This window comes from Solanum verrucosum, unplaced genomic scaffold (genome assembly GCF_900185275.1).
Source record: "Solanum verrucosum unplaced genomic scaffold, falcon-dt-bn FXZP01000175.1, whole genome shotgun sequence".
NCBI classification, from domain to species: domain Eukaryota; kingdom Viridiplantae; phylum Streptophyta; class Magnoliopsida; order Solanales; family Solanaceae; genus Solanum; species Solanum verrucosum.
The window spans coordinates 414995-439905 of NW_026020399.1; the positions used below are offsets into that span (position 1 = coordinate 414995).

Genomic DNA, 24911 nt, shown 5'->3' on the forward strand with positions numbered 1-24911 from the left:
TTTTTTTTCTTTTTCTCTTTCTTCTTCCCCTTAACTTGTGTTCTTCAAGTAGCCCTTCCTTCATCATCGCTACAACAATCATCAATCCCGCTGTGGCGGGACTGATTTCGCAGTAACACTACCAATTATTGGTTAAACTACCACCAATTAATTTATTTATGAAAATAAACACCGTCAAATAATCAAAATTCAAATACTAAAAATATCACCAAGTCAAAATCTGTAAATTAAATCACCACCTTCTCCAACTTCTTACTTCCAAATCAAGTTTTCCATAGTTTCATTGCTCCAAAATCCCAATCTTGATTTGTAGGAGGAAAAAATTACTAAACTAATTTGTTGTTCAAAAAAAAAAAAAAGAATGAACACAACAACATTAGTTTTTTTTAAAAAAAACAATGACCATAAAACGAAAAAGAAAAAAAGGAAAAAAAAAATGAAGGAAGACATGGAAGCCCCAAGAAATATGGATAAGTTAGTAATGGTATGGAAGATGAGAAAAAAAATTTGAAAAAATAAAAACTATTCCTAATAAAGGTAAAAAAAATTAATACATGGATTTTTATGGGGGTTTTTCAAAATAAATCAAATTGGGAGTGCCAAAAATACGTTGATCTTGCTATGAAAAAAACCATGAAATTAATTAAGAGAAAAGACATAAAGTGATACCTGAAGTTGTTTCGAATTTTCAAAAAGACACCTTAACTATGCGGGCGTCCTATTACCCCACAAAAGTATTAAATATCGTTGTAAAGTGACCATTTAAACCCATTTTCTCCCTATGTTTACATTCACGCAGATGATGCACGTGGATGTGAATTTTTTTTTTCAAAAACGAATGAAAAGGCTCCACGTGCCATTTTCTTCTCTATTATTTAATTACTTCTTTTTTAAATACTTCATCTTCCCCAATTCTTTCAAAAAGATCAATAGTTGAAGGTTTAAACTAGAAAAAAAAATAAAAAAATCATCTTCTCTCTTGAATGAAATCAACCCAAAAAGATAAGAACTTTTTATCTTGTTAATTTTCAGTCGTCGAGATTTAATTTCTTTAAAAATTGAGAAAGCAAGTTATCTTTTGTGATTAGATTTTGAGGAAAAACATTCCTATAATGTCAAATACAAATCTTGAATCATATTTGTAATAATGAGAATGAATCGACGTTGTGTGTGATGCGATGCAAACATGAAAACTTACTTTTAGTGTAAATTTTGATCAAAGAAATTTTTTTTTTATGTCTTTTCTCATTTTTAAAAGCTTCTATTTATTTTTTAGAATTTTTTTCCATGAGATTGATGAGTCTGGAGCATTATTTCATTATGAAAAAATGCCACAAATTAAATCCTAGCAAAATCTCAACCCCCAAAACTTAAAGAAGTTCAACTCTTCATAACAATAGCGGAAAAAATGACGATTTCAAAAAGTGAAAGCTTGCTTTAGCATCCGGAGGCAAATCACCTCCCAAGAAATTGAAATCATCAATTGAAAAGGTTCTGAAGAAACCCATAAATTGAAAGCAGCGAAAGCGTCCTTTATGGGCAAAGATGTGCCAATATTTTAGTTTTGGATCTGCATTTTATTTATATTTAAATTAATTTATTAAAAGGGGGTGTGCATCACTCTCCTATTAGAATTCTTGGGTTGGTGAGAAAATGGGTCAAAATGGTCTCTTTACAATATTTATTACTTTTGTGGGGTAATAGGACACCTGCGTAATTAAGATGTCTTTTTTAAAATTTGGGACAACTTTAGTGGTGACTTTATGTCTTTTCTCAATAATTAATAATAAAGAAAGAAAATAACACGTGGCACTTTTAAACTGATCCATGGCAGTGAAAACACTGCATGACGCGCCTCATGTGTGTGGTAACAACCCAAACGAGGGAATGGGTCAAAATGGCCCATTTACAAAGATATTAAATAATTCTGTGGGGTGATAGGACACTTTAAAAGTTAAGATGTCTTTATGTAAATACGAGACAACTTTAATGGTGTCTTTATATCTTTCCTCTTTCTATTATATAGAAAGGTGAAGAGAGGACGACCACTGGCACTTGAGTAAATATGACTTAATATAAGAGCAAAATGGTAATTGTGTCATAAGATTAAAGTGCAATCTAGAACTTTCTAGAAGTATAGTCTAAAAGTATCCGTTTCTCTTTCTCCTCCCAAGAGAACAATTAAACAGAGGCAAAGAACTTGTAGAACTCCTTAATGGTATTCTTCCTATAATGTGAATGAACCAACACAAATATTCCATCCGAATAGTCTAACCGCGGCTAACATGACAACAACAATGTAGACCAGCTAATACATTCCCATCCTGTTAAGCATAGTGAACATTGACACACAGTAAGTACAAAAGACAACAATTTCATCTTCTATAATAGATTTTTGCAACAAACAATCTATATAGTTGTCCCAAATATTTTTCATCGAAACAAATATTTCTCAATCATTTTATTTTCACATGTGTCTCTCTGTTCTGTCGACTTTATCAGTAAATATACAACTCGAGTTTATCAACACAAATGTACCTTAATTAACGGAGACTTTAACAATTATCACCAGTGTCAGCTACGTATTGACAAATTTAATGTTAAATTGTTTTATCACCAAGTCAGATTAAGTTTTTAATCATCCAGAAAACTTCGAAATGGAAAATCTAAATCTGAGATCCAACCTTCAAAAATGGTGAATTTCGAAGATTTCCACCAAAGAAATTTTGATTAGACGTGTAAATGCCACACCAAATCCAATTTTCAGCTTCCAATATCATCTTCGGAGGTTCTAACATTAGAGTCTCGAAATGCCTATCAACTCAGAGTTTTTCTGTTGAGTTGCTACTGAGTCATTTTCTAAGGTACACCAATTTAGCTATGTATAAGTTTGATAGTGTTTATACTCTTTATCTTTATCTTTTTACTTCTCTTATGTTTGCACAGAGATGATAAATGATTTATACAGAGTCATGGGTATGTAAAAAAACTTAACTACTTAATGTTGAGAGTTGACCATATTGTATTTTAAAATTCTACAAGCAGCTTATTATTCTACATAATATACACATGTACTTATTGTTGTGCGGAGATTGTGACAGTTTCCTATAAAAGAGTGAGATTATCTTTTGTTGCTCAGTCAAGTCAACTACATATATCGAGAGATTTCATGATTTCATGTATGTATAAGTTATAATGTTCACAATATGAGAATTTTGATGTATTTCAATTGTAATATATTTATGTTATGTGTATAAGAACACATCGGCACTTGATTAAAAGCTTCACATTGCATCGGCTTTGAGAAATCTTATCGTATTATATATATTTATACAAGATTCACTACCTTTTCTTTTTCTTTTTTTTACTGTGAGAGAAATATGACAATAAAAGAAAAACAAGTATCTTACCTTGCAGGTCTCTTGGATATGCTCCAGTTCCACCGTCTTATAGTCAAGTGGCCAGTTCTGCCAATGTGCTCTCGGGTGGGGAACGGGCATTGAATAAATAATTATTGCATATGTGCCCTTTGCTCAATATCCACAATTTGTTTTCAATATCCAAGTGCTAACAACCTTGGTATTCCAAAGGCTCAACTTGAGGCCCATGAGATATCTTTATAGCAACAAATTGAGGTATTAAAGTTTCTAACCTAATTGATATCTTTATTTATTATACATTATAGTCAAAACCTATGCAATAACTGTAGTTGAAATTCTTTCATTTTCCTGAGAAAATTTAGTTCGACGTTTGGAGTTGAGGACTGTAATGTGTTTGTTAGTTGAGTGGTTGTTAGTATAGAGGTATCAGAGTGGTGTTAATTCTAAAAATCGATCAGTGTTGCTTCCTATATAAAAGTTGCATCAATAGATGTCTCTATCAGTAGTTGCAGGTTCATATATAGCTGCTGGTACACCTGAAAGAGTACAAAATTGTAAACTGAAAGATGATTTTTAGTAGTCAAAATAGGACTACGTTTATCAGAAACAAAAGGTGGATTTATCTATTATCAATTCAGGTAAGAGGAGGGCAAAAGGGATAGGAACACCTTTTATTTTCTCATGATGAAATTCTATCCACTCGTGTGAATATGATTATTATATTTTCCGTCTCATTACTAATTATTTAATAGTAGCTATTATGTTGCAATTTTTGAACTCAAAGAGGCATTAAAAAGATTAGAAGTAAATATTTTAAAAAATAATTCTCTATATTTCAGAGCTTTAAGATATATAAGATAACTTTGGATCTTTTGAAATTTAATGATAAGAGTAATAGTTGAGGGTAGGAAAGGGATGGGGAGGTAAGGCAGAAAAAAAGGATAATAAAAGGGACCTTAACTTTGAAAACTCAAATGAGAAGCAAGGAAAGCACAAACTAACTAATGTCAGGGGTCGGAGATAGAGAGTGATGAAGAGTGAAGAGGAACTTGGTAGCTTGCTCCAAACAAGTTTCAGAGATGTAGAAGCCGAAGGCAACTCTCAGGCCATTTGGGTGAACACAAATAGTTTGTTATTATCTTATGATCACTTAACTACTCCTTGAAATATTTCTGCGAATGATACTCTTAATTTATAGCAGGAGCAACCTGAGCCCCTTTAACTACTCCTCGAGACTATTTCACAAAATTTACGTGTGGGTTTATCTACTAATTAAGAAAAGGATTTTGATGAACTTGTAAATTGGCTGATATTTTATACTTGTACATGAAATGTAAACTTTTCACACTATTTCATTAGAGTAATGCTAATATATATCAGTATTTACTATTAATCTATGTCTCCAATGAACTTGTAATGACATTTTCAATTACCCTTTTCTTTTAACATTTTGACACAAACACCATGTAGTTTAACTTTCTGATTAAGAAATGAAAGTATTCCATAGAGGTGCACTTCTGGTCATGGTCATGTATTATGTCAAAGTCATTTAACCTAGAAGATGAAAATAGATGAGTGTTTTCCTTAATCTTGATTAATGTCTCTGATTTCAGGACAACACCATTAATAAACCTAAAAAGATATCACCCTTGATTCTCTCTTGATTTAGTAAAAGATGGTTCATCTGCTAAGTCTATTTTGGTAAAGAACAATAAACCTTGCCCAAATATTCATCTTATTTATAGCTCACTCAATTGTTGAATCAAGAATTTGGATTATATTTTTTATCATATTTACGTGTGTTTTGCAGGTTCATTATAGAAAACAAGTCCAAGTTCTCTTTCTCCTATATAAAATAACTGCAAGGAATCATATTGTTACAATATGTTTTGTCGTGCAATCTATGCTAAACTCCTTCCAGTTTCTATGAATTCTTCCAAAGTAAGTAGAGTTATTGTCATTCTCTTATCTTTATTATATTATAAACATACAACAAGAGGCCCTTTCTGATTTTCACGTATCAATGTTGCTCATCTTTGTTTCGCCCTTAAAAGCAAGGTATCAAGGTTAAAATGAATTTCAAAATGACAAGTTAGCAATTCCCTACTCTATGTATTGTGGGATGGGGCACAGGAAAAGAAAAATGTGTATGATAACCGATGATGTTAGACTTTTGTAATATTAAAATCAGATGCACATTGTAGCTGATTGTTGAGTTTTTACTTTTTGAGAATGCTGGTGAGACATTCCAAGCAGGAATCATGTATCTGCAAGAAATTGGTGTTGAAGAATCTTTTCTGTAGAATCATTTGTGTAGTATTTATTTATCAAAAAAGACCATCATGTTGCATGGTAGCAGTAGGTGATTCTTATGATTGCCTCTTGCCTTACTCTTTTAACAGGCTTTGAGGAACAATTTATTTGTCAACTTCTTCTTTGAAGTGCAAACAACGTAATTTCTCCAGTCCATTGATTGTTTGACATAAAAGGATGATGAGACATTAAATCAACAACCAAATTATAAAAATGTATTCTCACAAAGTTTTATAAAGAGATAAGAATGAGGTATGTATATATTATCTTATTATAAGAAAATGGAGTGTGTACTATTGTTCTTATTTTTTGAACGAAAAAGGAAAACAGAGCGAAGAAGGAGAGGTCAGGGACTTGTTATTGTGATTGTTATGGCACAATTGAGATTAATAAATTTGCAAGATCTCAAAAAAAAATAAAAAATGAGCAAGTTGGTGACCAAAGTCGGCAATAGCAGTTTGAGTCTCACCATTTAATGTACTTTTACTAAACAAACAAAAACAATGTAACTTTAGAAAACACTTCATTAATATGTTATCCATGTCAACATTTCTATTTGTTGCTCTTTTCTATTCTTATGTGGGTTCTTTTCTTCTTATGTGAGGATATTGACTTATTGGATGGAGAAGACTCAGCACAGAAAATATCAACTTTGGATTTTGTCAAATAAAATTTGTGACTTAAGTTATTGTAAGGATTTACATTGCAGATTTGCTTGGCTTGGTATGAATGCATCGTAATATGTACAATAACCATTCCCAATATATTTCTGCAAAGCTTGACAATGTTCCTACCAACATTATTTAAAATGATAGTGTACGTCGGTTGTTTTTGTCAATAAATGACGGAAGCTATGCTTTTTAAATTATGATTATTCAGAAATATTTATTACTATTTCAGATCTCAATCATATTCTAAGAAAGATTTAGACAAATAAAATTATATAGAATTTAAAATGTTGGGCCCGTGCTAAGCACGGGCAAGAACCATCTAGTTTATAATACAAATATTGGAACTCTGTTACATATGCAGCAAATCACAATCTTTTTTATTCTACCATACATAAGAAGAGCAAATAATGTGTATACATAGCTATATTTAAATTTCTTTTTCATAATTGAATTGGAATCTAAGCACTTGCAATTGGATCACTTTCCATTGCCTTCATTGCTTCAAATCTTGGCTCTTTGGCTTGAAACTTAAGTCCAGCATATAACTTCATGTAATCATCAAACACAAACTTTGGATAAACTTGTGTACTTTCCTCTGCCTCTTTTTCAACCAAAGTTTTTGCTGGATATATTACTGCATCACTTCCTGGATTGTAAAATGAGGCTAGTGACATTCGTGTCCTGTCTGTTTGTGCAATCACTCTGTGCATCACACTCTTGTATTTCCCATTCGTGATCACCTGTTTTATAACATTTTCATAAATACCATTTTTAGTACTACTTCTAAGTTATAGTGATAAAAGCACACACACACTTAGTGAATCTTGTACCTCAAGTTGGTCACCAAGGTTAACCACAATAGAGTGGCGCATGGGAGGAACATCGATCCATTGCTCGTCTTTGAGGAGTTGAAGGCCACTCACTTTGTCATCTTGGAATAGAAGTATGATGCCACCAGCGTCTGTATGAGCGCGGAGTCCCTTTATCAAATCAGGCTTAGGACATGGTGGATAGTTGCTAACTTTAGTCCCAAAATTGGGACCTTTTGATCCATAAAAGGCATTTTTCAAGTAACCTTTTTCAAGTCCAAGATTTTCACAGAGCAAGTCAAGTAACTCCTCTGCCAATTTCTCCAATCTTTTAGCAAAATCTCTCATTACCTCTCTGCATCATTTGGGACAACATTATAATTAGTGTTATGGTGACTATTATAATTAGTTATACTTTCACTTAAATTGTGTGTTTGTTTAATTTATACTCGATATGTAGGACACATGTATGTACCTGTATTCGTCATCAAGATCGGGTACTTGAGAGATATTAGAAGTAGGAAGATGGCGCAAGAAGAAAGTGCTTTCCCAATCTAAATCAGTAACCTCAGCTTGAACAGCTTCAAGACCCTTGCTTGCTACCAATTCTTTGAACCTCTGTTCCATGCACTTCTTGTAATGTCCCTTTGTCATTTTATCTACTGTGTCCATTACTTCATGTGGAATTCCATGGTTCACCAACTACAATTATGACATAAGCAAACAAAATTACTATTCCCCGTTTCAGTTTATGTGTCTTAGTTTGACTAGTCATTGAATTCAAGAAATTAAGAAAAACTTTTGAGTTGTGTGACTGAAGTTATGTATAATGTATCAAAATGTCATTTATATCTTGTGGTGTTATAAACATGTCGTGCAAATTATTAAATATAGAAAGTGACATTAATTTTAAAACAGACTAAAGAGAAAAATATGACAGATAAATTGAAATAGACAGAGTAATATGTTTATGTTTACCTCAAAGAACCCCCAATTCTCACAAGCATCTTTAATCATTTCCATGGTGTTGGCTCTCTCATCTCCATTGAGCTTTTCCAAGTTAATAATTGGGAAGTTCTCCATCTAAATTTCTTGGTAAAGTGTATAGGTGTTTTTCTAAGTGTATTAAATAAATAGAATATGTGAATATGAATACAAAAGGTTGAAGAGATGAATATTAATGTTTGATGTACAAATAATGAGGCTTTGAAAGGGTATTTATAGTAGAAGAGATCAAGAAAGTTGAGAATTATATAATTACTTATTATATTCCAAGTCTCCCTGACAAGTCTATGAGTCTAAGTCTACCTTATGAGTCATAGTTCCTTGTTGAACCATCTTACCTACAAAGGGATTTTGGGATCAAGACAAATTGGAAAAGGACCTATTTTGACCATAATACATGGTGGCTTATGGGCCATGGCTGCAATAGTACTAAAAATTTATTGTGCTTTTGTTTCATGTGTTAATTTTTAATTTCTTTTAGGACACTTTGACTAGGATGCTACTATGTAGTAGTACTTGAGGAAGTTGCCTTGAATTTTACAATAATCTTTAAGGCTGCCCATTTCACTAGTTACAAAAAGTATTGTTTGAAATTTCCTAGAGATAGACTAGGGCTTGTCAGTATTGATGAAGATAGTGAAGGGAATATGATATTCATCATATATTTATAAAAATAATTTTAATTTTTATACAATATAGTTTTTCGATAAAAAAATGAAATTCTACGTGATAGATAAAATATTTTATGCTTATCTTAGGACTTAAGACATAGGCAAATCACGAATAGATTGTTCTTTTTATAGATTCAACCCATCAAACTCAATATTTTTGAGATGTAATATATTATATGTAACAATTCACTAACATTTAATAAATTTAAATTCTAAATTTATAATTTTATCTTTTAACATGATATCAGAATGGATATGAGTGAAAAATGATATATAATTAGACATTGAAATCATGAGTTCTAAAATTATATTCTTAAATTATTTCTGATCCTCATTTAATTAATATTGTTGACTTGGATATTGTTAGACTTTGAACAGGTCATATTAGCTGTGTATTTTTGCTTTGTCATCCATTTGGTTCATCAGACAAACTTTACCTAATTAATTGTGAAAATTCATGATCTAACTAATTTTCCTTATAAAAATCAAGCTTATGCACATGCAAGCTTGGATTAGATAATAATAATAACAACATTAGTAATTAAGACACCCAATTTGACTTTTTCTTAATTATTTTTATTGGGTGTGATTAATGAGGCTTTATTTTTAAGTTAATCTTTGTAATTCTAGTTATTTAATTGCATATCTATGAGTAGAACATTCTACATGAGAATGAATATACTATGAGACCAAGAAAAAAATCTATTGGAATTTTCTTTATAGAAGGAAAAGGGGAAAAAAAAGAGTGAAGGAGTATTTTGGTCCATCATTTATTGATATATTTTTGACGAAAATATTTGTGATATTTGACTAAGTATATTTAATTTTCAATTAATTAAGATATTGTCACTTTTGATCACTTTGCTATATTCACAAATATACCATCATTGCCAATGGTATATATTCACAAATATACCATCATTACATTTTTGTACTAAAATGTAAGGTAGCGTTTACTAATTAATAGATTTTGGGAGTGGATTATAAAATTTATCAAAATATTAATTTGATCACATTTTAAAATTTTGTTCTTCAAATATGTTTAGATTATTATAATATAAATTTAATAACTTAAAAATATTATAATCTAAAATTCATAAGCTTTAAATACTGATTATATTTTATGTATCATTGTTTTACATCTATTTAACATTTTTGGAGAAATAAAAACAAAATAAAGATGTTGCAACTAGTCAAGGGACGGTGTGGAATTTTTTATTTTATTTTTGGAAGAATGGGCCAATAGGGAGGGCACTAGAATATTCTAATGCTATAGGGCCATAACATGCATTGTTGACTACCACAAAAAATATTAATCCTATGTTTTTACCTCAATTTTCTTTCCTTTATTTTTATGTAAGTATTCGTAGACAATTTTATTTTGTTAGACAACATTAAAACGAAATTAGGAGGGTAAAAAATTATTCATAAAGTTAAGTGTTAAAATAAATTTATTGGACAATATCAAAGAGATTTTATGTATTTTCTCTTTTCTTTTTACGGTAAAGCAAATTCACTCTTCTTCGTGTTTGGCACCATGGATAATTTTTTTCAAAAGAAACTTCTTTCACTATTCAATTTTCTCTAAAAATAAAAAAAAATTGTTTCAAATTAATTAATAAAGAAAAAATATTTTTTTTAAAAAAAACATATTTTCCCTTTTAATGTAAACATAGTTTGGTGTTTGTCTATGAAAAAAACTACTTATTTCCTTTCTCCAACAAATTGGCCCTTGATCTTGAGTAACTTCATTATTGTGATGGAAATAAAGGACCTTAATCTTATTCAATTTATAGTCTCCGTTCATATAATCACTTCTTATATCTCATTTTAAATATTGTTCTAGTTTAATTTGTATTTATATGCTCAAAAGTATTAATAAATACAATATATAATTTAATAAGTTATTCTTATATTTGATAAACATAAATTATTATTTTTTAAATAGTGTGTATTCTTCTTTGATATTAAGGTTATAATTCAAAATAACTGTCAAATTTAATCATAAATTTATAAAATAACAATTATTTTAAGATAATTATTTTGAGCTAAAGTGACTTTTTAATTTGAGAGTACCTTATATCTTGATATGAGGGGAACTTTCGTAAATTTCACTAGTTTAGGAGTTAATTACTTAGATACACTTTAATTTGCAATATTATGTATCTTATCAGATTATGGTGCTTCTAGATACATCCAGCTATACGTATCTTGGGATACATACGGTCAAAATTAGGTGTAATTTGTTCTAGATACATTGTATCCAAATGGATTCATATGTATCTGAGATACATAATAAATCTCGCTTGCCTTTCTCGCATATCTCTCATCTCACTGCCACTCTCCTAATGTGTATGGTAACCTAGTTAGGCAGTTACATGAGAATCACACTAGATATGGTCAAATAATTTGGTGACGTAATGGATTTTGAAATACTATTTCCGCATTTTCCCTCGTGTGCTTTGGAACCCTACTCAATTAAATGAATATAATTACGTGAAGCAGCATAATTAGTGCTAACCTGATTTAAGAAAAGTGAAGAAATTAAACTTAGGCTATTTTGCGTCACGTATCCGTACGTAGAACTAAACACGAGGTGTACATACGTGAAAATAGATTAAAATGATAATTATACGGCATCTCAAAATAAAATCACACAAAATCAAAAGGAACTTTGTTACGAAAACAACCGACAATTCCTAGTTTGAATTTCTTTATTTAGAATATATAGTCGGGATGAACCTAAATTATTTGATTCACGAGGAAGCTATCTCCATTTTTCGTCATTCATATTTATTCGTCTTAATCTTGTTTCGGCGATTCAATCTTTTAATTTGCGGAGTAAAGGTGTAGATGAAAATTAAGCACGTCACCTTGCAATTCAAAAAATAAACAAAAATAAATAAATAATTAGTGATGGAATTATGAAAATGACCCCTATTAAAATTCATCCATAAACTTCATATATTCATTCATCCATTGCCTTAACTTGCAAGACATGATTCTTGATATCCCCATGTGTGTTTATGCAGTGTTTTTCGAGTTTCGTGTTAAAATTTGAGATTAATTATTGCATGTGCATTGAATACATATATATCTAAATAAAACATTACATTAAACAATTAAAATGGTTTGTTTTCTCACTATCATGTGTAAATTTTGTTTTTGTTTATTTGTACCGCTTACTTGTCCTTCAACTTTTTATTTGTTTCCACTTACTCCCTTTGTCCTTAATTACTTGTTTACTTTTCCGTTTTTAGTTGTTCCTAATTACTTGCCCATTTTGACGAATCAAGAAATTTTTTTACCTATTATACCCTCAATTAATTACTTTGAAAAAGATAGAACTTCTTGAAAATCTTAAGTTTTTAATTCATCTACTTCATAATTAATAGGGGTAAAATGGTAAACTCACTATGTTAATAATTATTTTCTTATTAGGTGTGTCAATTCAAAAGTGAACAAGTAATTACGTATAGAGGGAGTATATATTAGTAGCTAGCTAGCTTGTTCCCACTTATATAATACTATAATAGTGCACCTATTAAGAAAACATTTATTGACATAGTGAGTTTACCATTTTACCCCTATTAATTATGAAGTGCATAAATTAAAAATTTAAGATTTTCAAGAAATTCTACCTTTTTCAAAGTAATTAATTGAGGGTATAATAGGTAAAAAGAAATTGTCCTTTCTTGATTTGTCAAAATGGACAAGTAATTAGGGACAACAAAAAAAGAAAAAGTGGACAAGTAATTAGGGACAGATGGAATAGTAAATAATTTTCTTAATAATTTCTAAATGAGATTAACGATATATTTTCTTCCGCCATCTATATTATGTACTCATTCTTATTTGTCCACTTTAAATTTTATACACTTTTTAAATTAATGATTGATATGAGTATTTTATCACAATATTCATATTGATTGATATATAATCTTAGATTTTAAAAAAAAATTGTGAATAAGTAATTAATAAGCAAGCAAAACGGGTTGTTTAAACAAAGAAAAATTAGTTATAACAATTGTGTGTTCTTTTTGTCGATTGAGAAAAGATAAAAAAAAATCTTGAAAATCAGTGTTTCATCGTGAAAATTTAAAATTTAATTTGAAGTTATGGTTCAAATTGTTAAAAAAAAAAAAATATTATTGGGTCCTGTGCATAGCACGAATTATCGTCACTAATTACAATTAGAAACTTAAAAAAAATAGTAATAACTCTAAAAATATGTTAATATAATATTTTCTCAAAATTATATATAGTGATCGTTAATAGTGAAGCCTAATAGTTAGTGTTGGCTCAAGGTGAAGCAGCTAAAACTTATGTATTTTACATTTTCATCGCTCTATATATTTCTATGTTTTTGAGGTGCCAAATTTCTGTATTTGTTGTATTTATATGTGTATTTAGGTTGTATTCTTTTTCGACTTTTGTCCCGATCTTTCTCCCTCTATGTGTATAATTCTATATTTTTTGAGGTGTTAGGCGATTATATTTGTTGTATTTGTGAATTTACGATATATCTTCTCTGTTTTCATCTCGTGCGCCTACTCTTTCTGTATTCTCTATTTTCATTTCTCTCTCTGTATTTGTGTGTGTGTGTTCTTTTTTTTTGAGTTGTCAAGTGAATGTATTTATCATATTCATAAGTGCATTTAGGCGATATCTATGAATATATGTAGAATAGACAAATACGGTTTGTGTGTATACAAAGAGTACAAGTGATTGTATTTTGTCATTCTAACTTAATCACTTGTATTCATTCACTTTTATGTTAGTTATATTTATTTTATCTTGTATCACTTGTATTCGAGTGTACATTTCAGCTATATGAACTAAGACAGTTCGAATGTAAACAAAGATACAAAAAGACAAAAAAGAGTACATATTATTTGAGAGAAGCGCACGAGATTTAAGAGAGAGAAAAAATAGATGCTAGAATGAGGATGAATACATTGAAATACATGTTGTATCAATGAATACAAGCTGATACGGATTGATATATACATGTTATATCAACAAATACAGTTTGATACATACATGCTAATATATGTTGTATCAATGAATAAAGTATGATACATGTTGCATCAACGAATATAGATTGATGCATGGTGTATCAACAAATACAGTCGAATACATACAAACTGATACATGTTGATAAACGAATACATCTCGTTGTTCATAAAGATACAAAAAAAAATATAAAATGTATATTTTAAAGTGTAGTGTTATGGTAAATATTTAACACATGTTTGTTATATCATGTAAAATTCTCTTATTAAAAATCATTTAATATTCGATATCTATGTCAAATTATAATTTAAATTTGCATCAGGTAGAGTCGACTGAATATACATTATGTTAGAAATTTTCTTTTCATTCCTAAAACGCTATCTAGAAACTTTGACCAGAAACTTCTCTATTTTCTCCGCTAATATGTTGAACAAACACTTACGAAAATGAAGTTCTTTCAATCTAATCCCCAAAAAAGAAAAAGTAAAAAGAATGAACTTTAATCTTTTAAGGTAAACAGACCCCCCCCCCCCCCTCCCCCCACCCCACCCCACCCAAAAAAATAAAATAAAATAATTGATGGGTCTCTACTCTCTAGAAATCGAATAGACATCACAAAAGGAAAGAAATAGGGGATTTCTACATTATATAGCAGGTTGTTAAAATAATAGAAGATAAATATATGTTTCTTACATATTAATATACACACATAATATACATATTTTTTATACATAATAGTTTTGTACTATATACATATAACTAACGTTTGTGGGGAATTTTAGTATTTTAGTTGGTTGACTACCTGAACTTTCACTTTGGTGATAAAGATTCAATTCCCCACATTGTAATCCTCTCCCTATTTCTCCTAACCCCAATTTTTTTTCCTTCAAAATATACGTTTGTAATTATTTTTGGTGAGTGACCAAATATGCAACTTTCCCATGAATTAGGTCTTTAGGCCCAATGATGCAGCTTCTGGAGTTTAGTTATGTGATTTTTTGGTTTTTACTTTTTAGTTACAATCTGTTTCAGGCCCCTTTATTTTTCAAAAACTTTGGAAATGCATATTAGAATGTCTCATAGTACTAGTTAAGTGAATGGGTTATTTCTTACTTATATAATCCCGCTGTCCATTTTTAATTGTTATGGTTTTCTTTTTTAAAGTCAAACTATAAGAACTTTGACTAATATTTTACTATGTATTTTTTCATCATATTGATATGCAAAAATTGCAATTTATAGTACTTTTCTATAGATTTTGAATATCTAATTTTTTTGCTTAAAGTATCGAATTAATGTAATCTAATTTAACTTTGAAAATTAATCAAATTGACTTTTGAAAAGCGCAACATGACAAATAAAAGTGGATAAAGGAAGTATATGATTTAGGGCAATAATACTTTTGAGTAATCTTTCACAATTGAGTTATAGGGTCTAATTTATTTATTATCAGAACTAGATCGGTCCCTATTCTTTATTTGATCAATGTTCGACTCTCATGTTATATTGTTTATTCTCAAAATCAGGCATTTAGGAGAGTTTAAGAAGTTCTCACATCGATAGAATGAGTAAGTTGTATTTTTTTTTATATGAGATGTTGGTTACTTATCATTTCATATGCCGGATCTTGAAATTGAGTTACCTTAAGGTAAATATTGTCATGGCCCTATCCTTGAAATCAATGTCTTCTTTTCATGTTCTTATATTTTGTCCTCAATATCATCAAATTATATTAAAAAATTTATTAAATATGACCGCATCACTTACATTTTTATTTACATATAAATAGAAAAAAAAAAAGGAACTTTCGCATATAGCACTCAAAAATAGCTTAATTACGCTCTATAGCTATAATTTGCTAATTACGATTCGTAGCTACATGTTATAGGGAGGAGAGTGGCAAGCGAGATTGGGAGAGGGAGGAGAGAGGCGTGCGAGAGAGGGCAAAGAGTGGAGAAAGACGAATTGTATATGTATATTTGTCAAATAATTATATATATTTAACTGGTATACATATGTATTTGTATATATGGCGAGCGAGATTGGGAGAGGGAGGAGAGAGGCGAGCGAGAGAGCTAGAGTTGAGAGAGGCAAAATGTATATATATATGTGTGTGTGTGTGTGTGTGTGTCAGAAAACTGGTATACATATGTATTTGTATATCTAACGAGAGAGATTGGGAGAGGGAGGAGAGAGGTGAGCGAGATTGAGAGAGAGATGGGAGAGGCGAGTGAGAAAGCTCAGAGAGTGGAGAGAGACTAATTGTATTTGTATATATGTCATATAATAGTGTATATATATGTGTGTATAATTTGCATTTGTATATGTATAAAAGAGGACAAGTGATGTAATTAAAGCTAAAATTAAGCTGTGAGCCGTAATTAATTCAAACTATAGCTATATTAGCTAATTAACTAATATATATTTGCTTTTCCGTGTAATTTTCTAAAAAGAAGCACGAAAACATAACAACAGAATGATTGAATAAATAATGAAGAAGGAATATTAATTTTTTTTATTTTAAAGTCCACCGTTTTTTTTTAAAGGAAGGCTCATGTCAGCGTGAGCCTTGTAAGACTCATTCTAACATGAGCCTTGTGTATACAATTTAACGCCGATTTCCCCTCCATCTAAATGTTGACCTTTGGATTTTATATTCAATTTTTATTGCCCTTTTAAAAATTACTCCAAAATGTAACCCCCACCCCCACCCCACCCCATACTGTGTGTCTGTGTATGGTGGGGATTAGAGTCCAAAAAGCCATTAAATGGAAGGACCATTTGAGAATGACAACACAATGACAGTGCCTTCAATTTCTCAGAGTGCAAAACATACACTGCTATTATACGATTAAAAAAAAAACAAGGAGAATTAAGGCGCTACAGTTCACACAGTAAAATAGACTCTGCAGAAGCAGAAAATGATACTAGTAATTTAAATATTTGTCCAAATTTTTGCGATACAATTTTTTTAAATTAATTTTTAAGAAATGACACATTTTTATATTTTAATACTTTTTTATCTCAATTTATGTGATTTAAATTGATATAAAGTTTAAGAAAGATATACTTTTGAGACTTGTGGTTGAAAGACGAAACTGAGTAATAGATATTTATATTACTATAAATCATTCCAATAAAGGTAAAATAAGCATTTTGAAGTTAAATTACTATTACAAATATCTTTTTTTTTTACCGGCTAAAATGGAAAGGAATCATATAAATTGGGACAAAGTAAATATTAATTTTACCTTTTTTTTCATTAAAAATAGAATAGTTCAATTTACCTCTAATGAGATAATTTAATTTTCGTGGCAAGTCAAACAATAAAAAAGATAGTCTGGTGCACTAAAGCTTGCGCTATGCGCATAATTTAGGGAAAAATTCGATTACAAGGGACTATTGTATACCGCCTTACTTTGCATTTATGCCAGAATCGATTTTCAAATCAAACAACATCATATAAATTAGGACGAAAAAGATATAAAAGTGACAGAGCAAAAGAATAATTAGAAAAGGAATAGTCAACAGCTGAAGACAATCAGTACTGTTATTTTAGGGAATTGTTTTATGTTCTTTCCCTTTCTCCCTTTCTGTACTTTTCTGTCCATATTTATTTAAATGGTCAACCATACCCCAGCTCTCTGTTTTTTGCATCTTTGCCCCATTTTTTTTTTGAAAATTTGCCACATATTTTCTTGAAAAAATATTTCCCTTCGTACTATGCACAAATTCTTATGTATAAAAATTTTCTTCCAATAGAATGATGTCAAACGACATTGTTGAACTTAGATATGTCTGGTTTAAATCGTAAAGTTCAACTCAATTATTAAATTAAGATTAGTCAATTTTATTCAAGATACATCATGCAGTAAAATAGGACTTATAGTTAATAGGATTTTTTTGCAAAAATATGTGATTAAAAAAAAGGAGAAACCAAAACAAAGTGCATTATGTTTGCTACACCATTTACAATAGTGTTGTTCAATTATGAAATCTTTATGATTAGAATTATGATAAAGTGAGTATGTACGTTTGTTCCCCACCCTCCAGGACAAATATAATGTAGCTACATGCATCTTAGTAGAATATATATGAAAGAAAGGGTAATGATGAAAATACTAAACATTACAAATTTTGTCAAGCTTCTAAAGGGTGATTGGTGGCCCTATTATTTACTAGTAAAGTTGTACGATTATTCGTAAATATATTAGTACTAAATAAATTGTACATTAAATTATAAATAGAGACCTTACCAATTCTTGTAACAAAAGAATATTTGAATGAATCGTGATAGTAGGTACTGATCGATGACGATTATCAGAATAATCGCCTATATATAACATAATATAAATCCTAAAGCGGAAAAAGAATGAACCCCCAAGTCGGGAATCAAGAGACGGGTTAGTGGGCCCAGTATCAGCTACCGAGTCGAATTCAGATTCACATTTCGGGTCAGGGTCAGGAGTCGGGATCCAAATTAGGTCAGGAGATGAGAGTCGGATTTTGGATCATGGTAGAGAGTCGAGTCTTTAATTGTGGTCTATATCGGGAGTTAGGTACTAAGTCGGGGTCAAGAGTCAGATCGAGATCGGGAGTCGAAATTTGGGTTTCAGGTCGAGGGTCCAACTCCCTACTCCTGACCCAAACCTAACTACCCGACTCCCAAATGGACACTCGACTCTGACCTGATTTCCGACCCTAACTTGGGACATGAATCACAACCTTGACCTAGGACCTGACTCCCGATACCGATTTAGGACTCGACTCTCAACCCCTAAACCTCGACCCAACTTATGATCTCGATTCCCGACCTAGCTTATGACCTCAACTCCTTGACTCTAATTTGGGAGCAGACTTATGACCCTGGCTCGCAATCCAACTCTCGACATTCTTGGGATGATATTTTCTTCTTACTAATCAAGCATAAGTAAGAAAATCATCATTTCTTTTTTTTTAGATGACCGAGTAAGAAAATCACTTATTTTCGAGGAAAACATTTTCCTTCCTACCATACTCTGAGTAGAAAAAAACTTATTTACCTCATGTTTGTACCAAACTATATTAGCTTACTGTGGTTAGAGATTAAATTGAAGTAAAAACATATTTTTAATTAATTATGATTAAAGGTGTTTGATATAGAGTTTTTCTGAAAGATGTTTTTCAATTTTCTCAGATTTGACTGTTCAAATTTTTTGAATTTCTCTAGGAAAATAGATCAATTCCTTATAACTAAGGAAAATGACTTGGGAAAAATAAGTTTCACAAGTGACATTTCACATTGATTGTGGCCTCCCACCCTCCAACACATTTTATCTTCACCTTCACTTCAATAGTCCCCATCCCACCACCTCACCCCCAACCCCCAACCCCCAACTCCACATCTCATAGTATTTTTCTAAAGTATATATAAATGTTTTTAATCTAATATTATCTTTTTACTTATTGAACACAAAAAAAACTAATGTAAAAACATGACATGTATATTATTGATTGATATGAACATTAGGTATGGAGTTTTCTTTTTTTCAAAGGGGGAAGTGTGTAAATTTTTCTCTTTTTGAGTGTGTATGTATGTGTTTTTTTGAAGAATTGCCAAGACATGGGACAAAGAGCATGAGTATGATAGTTATGTATTGATAGAACCAAGAAAACAAACTCTTGTTTTTTACCATCTGTCCCTTCTTACACTGAAAATGACATATCGAATCCTCATTTAATTGAACGCCCAATTATACCAATTTATCACCCTTTTCTTACGTCTTTTTTCAAAACCAATTGCCTTCTCTTTTTATCTATAAATAATAACCACATATATACACTTTCATATATTATTTCTCTTGTGAAGAAAATTAAACATGGTGCTTATATTGGTCTTTCATCATCCCTCTCAAGGTTATGATGATGATGATAATGATAAAATGAGGTACTTATCTTGAAATATGAAGCGGCGTTATCCCTCCTGAGCTTATTCTTCTTATATTCTCTTCTCATCTTTTCTAACTTTAGAGGGATGGTTCGAGTTTTCTTGACCTTGCAAGTCCGAGGTCTTCTCATCTGACCCTCAAAGTGACAAAACTGTTACAATTCTCATCTCTTTTCTATCCCTCCTCATGAGCTTTTACTTTTTTCAAAATAAAATCCTGACTAGCTAGCTAAGGTTATTGGGCTATGTCACTTGTATTTCATATTATTGTTATATATCCAAATACTTGTTCTTGTGCCTTGTCGTGTATGCAAAGGTTTCTTCTATGTATCAAAAATATTGAGATGTAGTGTATAAATATATAATTTAGTTTATGATTTCTCTGCTCTTTATGTTCCTCAAGTTTATAATTATGAGGCACAGTTGAAATTTCAGGATTTAAAACTTCTAAAGTTTGATTGTAATTTCGTACATAGAAGCTTTTAGTTTTTCTCAAATAAAATGATGATATTTGAAACTACTTAAAAAGTACGTACGAACGTACTACAAATCTGAAAAATTAACATCTTAAAATTAAAATATTTCAAAGACATGTAAAGAAATTCAAATCTAAGATAAGCTTGGTTTGACTTTTGAAATTTCAGTTCTGTCACGTAAATTAGAACAGAGACGGTAATAATAGTTAGTTGTCGTTTAGGTTTTTAGATTCAATAATAACAAATGGAAGAGCTTTTAAGTCCATTTATTCCAGCATAAAAAGGAATGAAAACGCCAATTCCTTATTCCTTTGGCATATATAATATTTTTCCTGTACATGGACCCAAAATTGTACTAGTATGTCTTGGAAGCTGGCTTATTGGAATAGTAAAGAAAGATATATCATTGAAATTACTAATATCATTTTTTCAAGGAATTTACGTTTTAGAATATGTCTTCAGTATTTATGCAATAAAAGTGAATTCACTTTGGTACGTATCAGGTCGGGTTCATCCATAAGAGGTGTTTATTAACTCATAAATTTATCGTTCTTCTAAACTCAGCTTAGGATATATAAATATATTGTCATGTGGACCGTAGATATTATGTCATTGTTTGGCAAGCTGTTGTAAATTTCCGATGAAATTCTTAATAATATCCTAAAAAGTTGATGATTTATTCGAGAAAATATCTCGTTTTTGGACAAATTTTGTATAGGAAACAGTTTCTCTATGGCCATAGAATAATTACTGCACGAAAAGTAGTCAGACAATTCAAAAGAGAAGCAAAAACAAGTTAACAAAATGGAAAACCATATTTGGCAATATTGAGTTGACATTTCAACGACAGGACAGTAGAGAAAAAGTTTGGCGATCCGCGGTGAAATTGGAATTTTCACTAAAAGAAATTGAAAATAGAAAGATGTAAACGCACAAATAGGCTAAAGGGATACACTATCTATTATATATACAAAATAAAATAGTTTTGACATTATATACAATGTTTCCAATGAAGAAGGTTCAGATGAAACCTTGCGCCCCTAACTCCGCCCAGCTCATGGGACTCAGAAAAGGCTAACCATACATAAAGTAGTCCAGGATGTTGCTTGAGGTAAGAATTTAGACAACACTAAAATAGATTGTAATCATGTATCAATGCACAAAAATATTTATCAATTTGCAAATTGTGAGCACCTTTGCTAATCTAATAAAAGCTCCCAACTAATGTTATAAGGCTGAAGTGTGAACAATCAACCTAAATAGCAGTTCATTCAATCGCTTAACCTAAAATAACTAGCAGATGTAAAATCCGTGTGTAATATGGATATAATCTATGTATACTGGCTAGAAAAACTAAACAGTAAATTCATCCAGCTATTACTGGTTCATTTGTATGACGATTCAGTCTAACGTATTTAAGTGGTTCATACGTATGGACGATGTTACAGAAAAACCAACATGAACACTTTTTGCAAAATACATATTGACACTTCAATTTTGCCAGTCCAGTATATATATACTTCCTTTCTTTTTTAGAACACTTATTACTCCTATTATCGAAACATAAGGTATTCATGAACGTAATTGAGACAATTGTGGCCTACGATTTGTACATTTGATAGAAGGGGGAAAAATGGGCATTCATCAAATAACACTACTGCTGTCTGCCAAATGATCTTCATAATAAACTACAATTCGATATAAAGAGCAAACGACAGCATCTCCAATAACATAGAAGGGCAAAAACTTACCCACATCGATCGAGAGGTTTATATCCAACCAATGAATGCAAGACATGTGTCTCTTCATAAACAAGATTTATCACTTAACCATGACTAATAAGTGATATGAGTACTTGCTTTAATTTTTATTCAAGTTAAGTACTACTGTGTGGAGATAGTACTCCCACTACTTCCAAATGAACTGTAAACCAAATTAAGATAAGTTCCTTACACTATGCTTAAACACAACTTTCAGATCAACTTCCACCACAATACAATCTTTGACAAGATAACCATTTTTCTCATCATACAACTGAGTTAAAGGCATATAACCTGAAAAACCCCAAGTCGGTGCGGTGCTAGAAAACCACTCACAATCTGAAAAAAAAGGAAAAATATAAACTATTAGACATGCAAAACTTTGCTACATACAAATAGAGAAAAAAAAAAACATTTGGCTTACAAGATAGCTTTTTGCATCCACCATTTATCTGATCTTTGAGGTTTATGCTGCAATTTGCCTTCACTTTTTGATGTTGATTAAAGTCCTTAGCATTAACAAATTTTAGGTATATTGAGATATAACATCCCTTACTGGTTACATTGCCTTGTGGATACACCAAGAGCTTCCTACACAAGAAATTAACACAAAGATTAAATGAGTGATGGTACTAAGATAGAACAAATGAGTGATGAAGGAAGTACCAATTGTAACCTCCCACAGTAAATTCTTCAGAAAGCCAATCTTTGCGAAGTTTGGAGAAATTACAGATCTTCCATTGACGCTTAAACAAGTCGTTAGATTTCACCATAGACAAACATTCACCAATTGCTTGTCTATGTATGATGAATATCTCTGCTCCAAACACACATTTGTCATCAACAAGGTATCCATTAGATGGATATTTAAATGTTTTGTGAGAAAGAAATTTGGGAAGTCCCCATAAGGTCTTCATAGGTTGAAAACGCCGCATTTTTCCTAAACCAAGCCATTAATATTATTACAGCATCACAGTTTAGCCAATAATGGAATTCAACCTTAAACATTAATAATATTGTACCTCGTACTGAAAGATAATTGTCGCGGAGTTGATTGAACACAAAGAAGGTAAATATAGCATTGACCTCCCAACCAGCACGCATGGAATTTAACCCTGTAATTGCCAAGTAAACTGAAATATGTCCACTTCCATTTTCGCGTGTGTTCCCATTTGGATAAATGATCATTTTCCTGTATCAAGTCAAAACGCAGATCATTTAGAATAAACTTCGATTAATATTTACCATTATGTAGTCTCTTTATACTAAAATGTTCGATAGAAAAAATATAATGCATGACATATGAGTCTTACCATTTATAACCACCAGCATTAAACACATTCGATTCAAACTTATCAATGCCACTCTCTGAAAGTAGAGAGAAAGACTCAATTTTCAACGAATAGTGTGTTGGTGAAGCATCTCTAATTTCCATCATCAATTCTGCAGCTATTGCACACATCAAACAAAAAAGATAAACTTTATTGCAATTGTTCTTTTAAAAAATTAAGCATAAAACTAGTCAAGTAAATAAAATGTTAGTTCTATCTAATGACACTTCAACAAATAGAGTGTTGTCTCTAACCGCTTATACTTTTAGACAAAAAGACACAACTCAACACGATATCAAAACAGGCAAAAGCTTCCAAGTGTAAATCAATAAATTAAATATCTCCACTAATTATTTGACCCATAAGAAAAGTACATTAATTGTGTGCTTGCTAAAACCATAAGACTGCTACAGAATTAAGACCAGCCAAGTAGTGCTACAGTTTCATTTCACAATTATAAAGAAGAAAAGTGAAAATAAATGGAAATTTAAACAAAAAAAAAAACCACAATAAACATGATCTGTCTATCTCTGCATTATGCAGATTAATTGTTTAAAGGATGATCTAAATGTATGATCCGTTATTACCTTAATATTTTCTTTTTATTTTAGCCTTTTTATTAGTATTTAATAAATACTTATCGTATCATTTTACCTTACCTTTTTCATAGTAGCTTTACCTCTGGAGCGAGCTATCTTTCATTGTTGAGGCATTATGTAACTAGGAGAATGATAGAATCTATCCAAACATTATATTCATTAAAATAATATAGTACGATACAATATAATACATTATGAAATAAAACCTTCGTCTTCAAGAACAACGGATTCGATGTTACTAGGGCAGTGGAGATCAATATATTCCATGTTACTAGGGCTGCAGAAAACAATCGGTTCCATGTTAATAATTATGCAAAATCTAATAGCTATTTTCCAATATTTTGTTATGAAATAACCTGCGCAGATATGGAGTATTTAAAAGATTAGAATTTATCCTGCCTTGGAGACTTTTAATTAATGTGGACTCATTCTACACGGTAAACGGTTGTTTACTTTACTGTGTAGGTTAGATTATTTTATTTTTAGATATTGCTAAGTCAAAATAACTTCTAAATTTTTTTAAAAGTAGTATTTTAGGTTAGATAAAAAAAAAATAGTTTTAATATTTATTTTCGAATTAAAATAACAAAAGCAATACTACTAAAAAATTATTAGGAAAAATTACTTGAATGGATATCTTTTAATAAATAATTACTGATTTTAGCGATACTTTTTATTTATTACCATTTATAGCAATATTATGATAAATTTGCAATATGTATTAAAAGCGAATTATGTATGCGATATATATGTATTATAACTGTTTTAAAATATATTATGCTTGTTTGATAAGAAATTGACACATTGTATTATAAGTGTATTAAAATCTGTTATAAATGTATTATTCATCAATAAAACTTGTATTATCTGTGTTTTATAAATTGTTCTCTATAATATATATTAAAACTGTATTATAAATGTATTAAAAGTGATCAAATGAAAAAAATATTATTA

General features: G+C 30.5%; 4 protein-coding genes across 4 annotated transcripts in view; 1 reads left to right on the forward strand and 3 right to left on the reverse strand.

The window, feature by feature from the left end:
* LOC125839802 (protein disulfide isomerase-like 2-3) overlaps nucleotides 1–24911 on the forward strand; it is a 367278-nt gene that overhangs the window by 251142 nt on the left and 91225 nt on the right. The window lies entirely within an intron of this gene.
* LOC125839797 (glucan endo-1,3-beta-glucosidase 12) overlaps nucleotides 1–24911 on the reverse strand; it is a 282415-nt gene that overhangs the window by 75787 nt on the left and 181717 nt on the right. The window lies entirely within an intron of this gene.
* LOC125839809 (1-aminocyclopropane-1-carboxylate oxidase 1) lies at nucleotides 6618–8370 on the reverse strand. The gene is made up of 4 exons (XM_049518812.1): nucleotides 8152–8370; nucleotides 7649–7875; nucleotides 7195–7528; nucleotides 6618–7104 (listed from the first exon to the last, which is right to left on the reverse strand). Exons 1-4 carry the CDS (start codon nucleotides 8254–8256, stop codon nucleotides 6823–6825), a joined length of 948 nt encoding a protein of 315 aa, XP_049374769.1. The 5' UTR covers nucleotides 8257–8370; the 3' UTR covers nucleotides 6618–6822.
* LOC125839701 (uncharacterized) lies at nucleotides 22203–24257 on the reverse strand. The gene is made up of 6 exons (XM_049518690.1): nucleotides 24164–24257; nucleotides 23341–23476; nucleotides 23050–23219; nucleotides 22694–22967; nucleotides 22452–22618; nucleotides 22203–22366 (listed from the first exon to the last, which is right to left on the reverse strand). The coding sequence occupies exons 1-6, from the start codon at nucleotides 24255–24257 to the stop codon at nucleotides 22203–22205; spliced, it is 1005 nt and encodes a 334-aa protein (XP_049374647.1).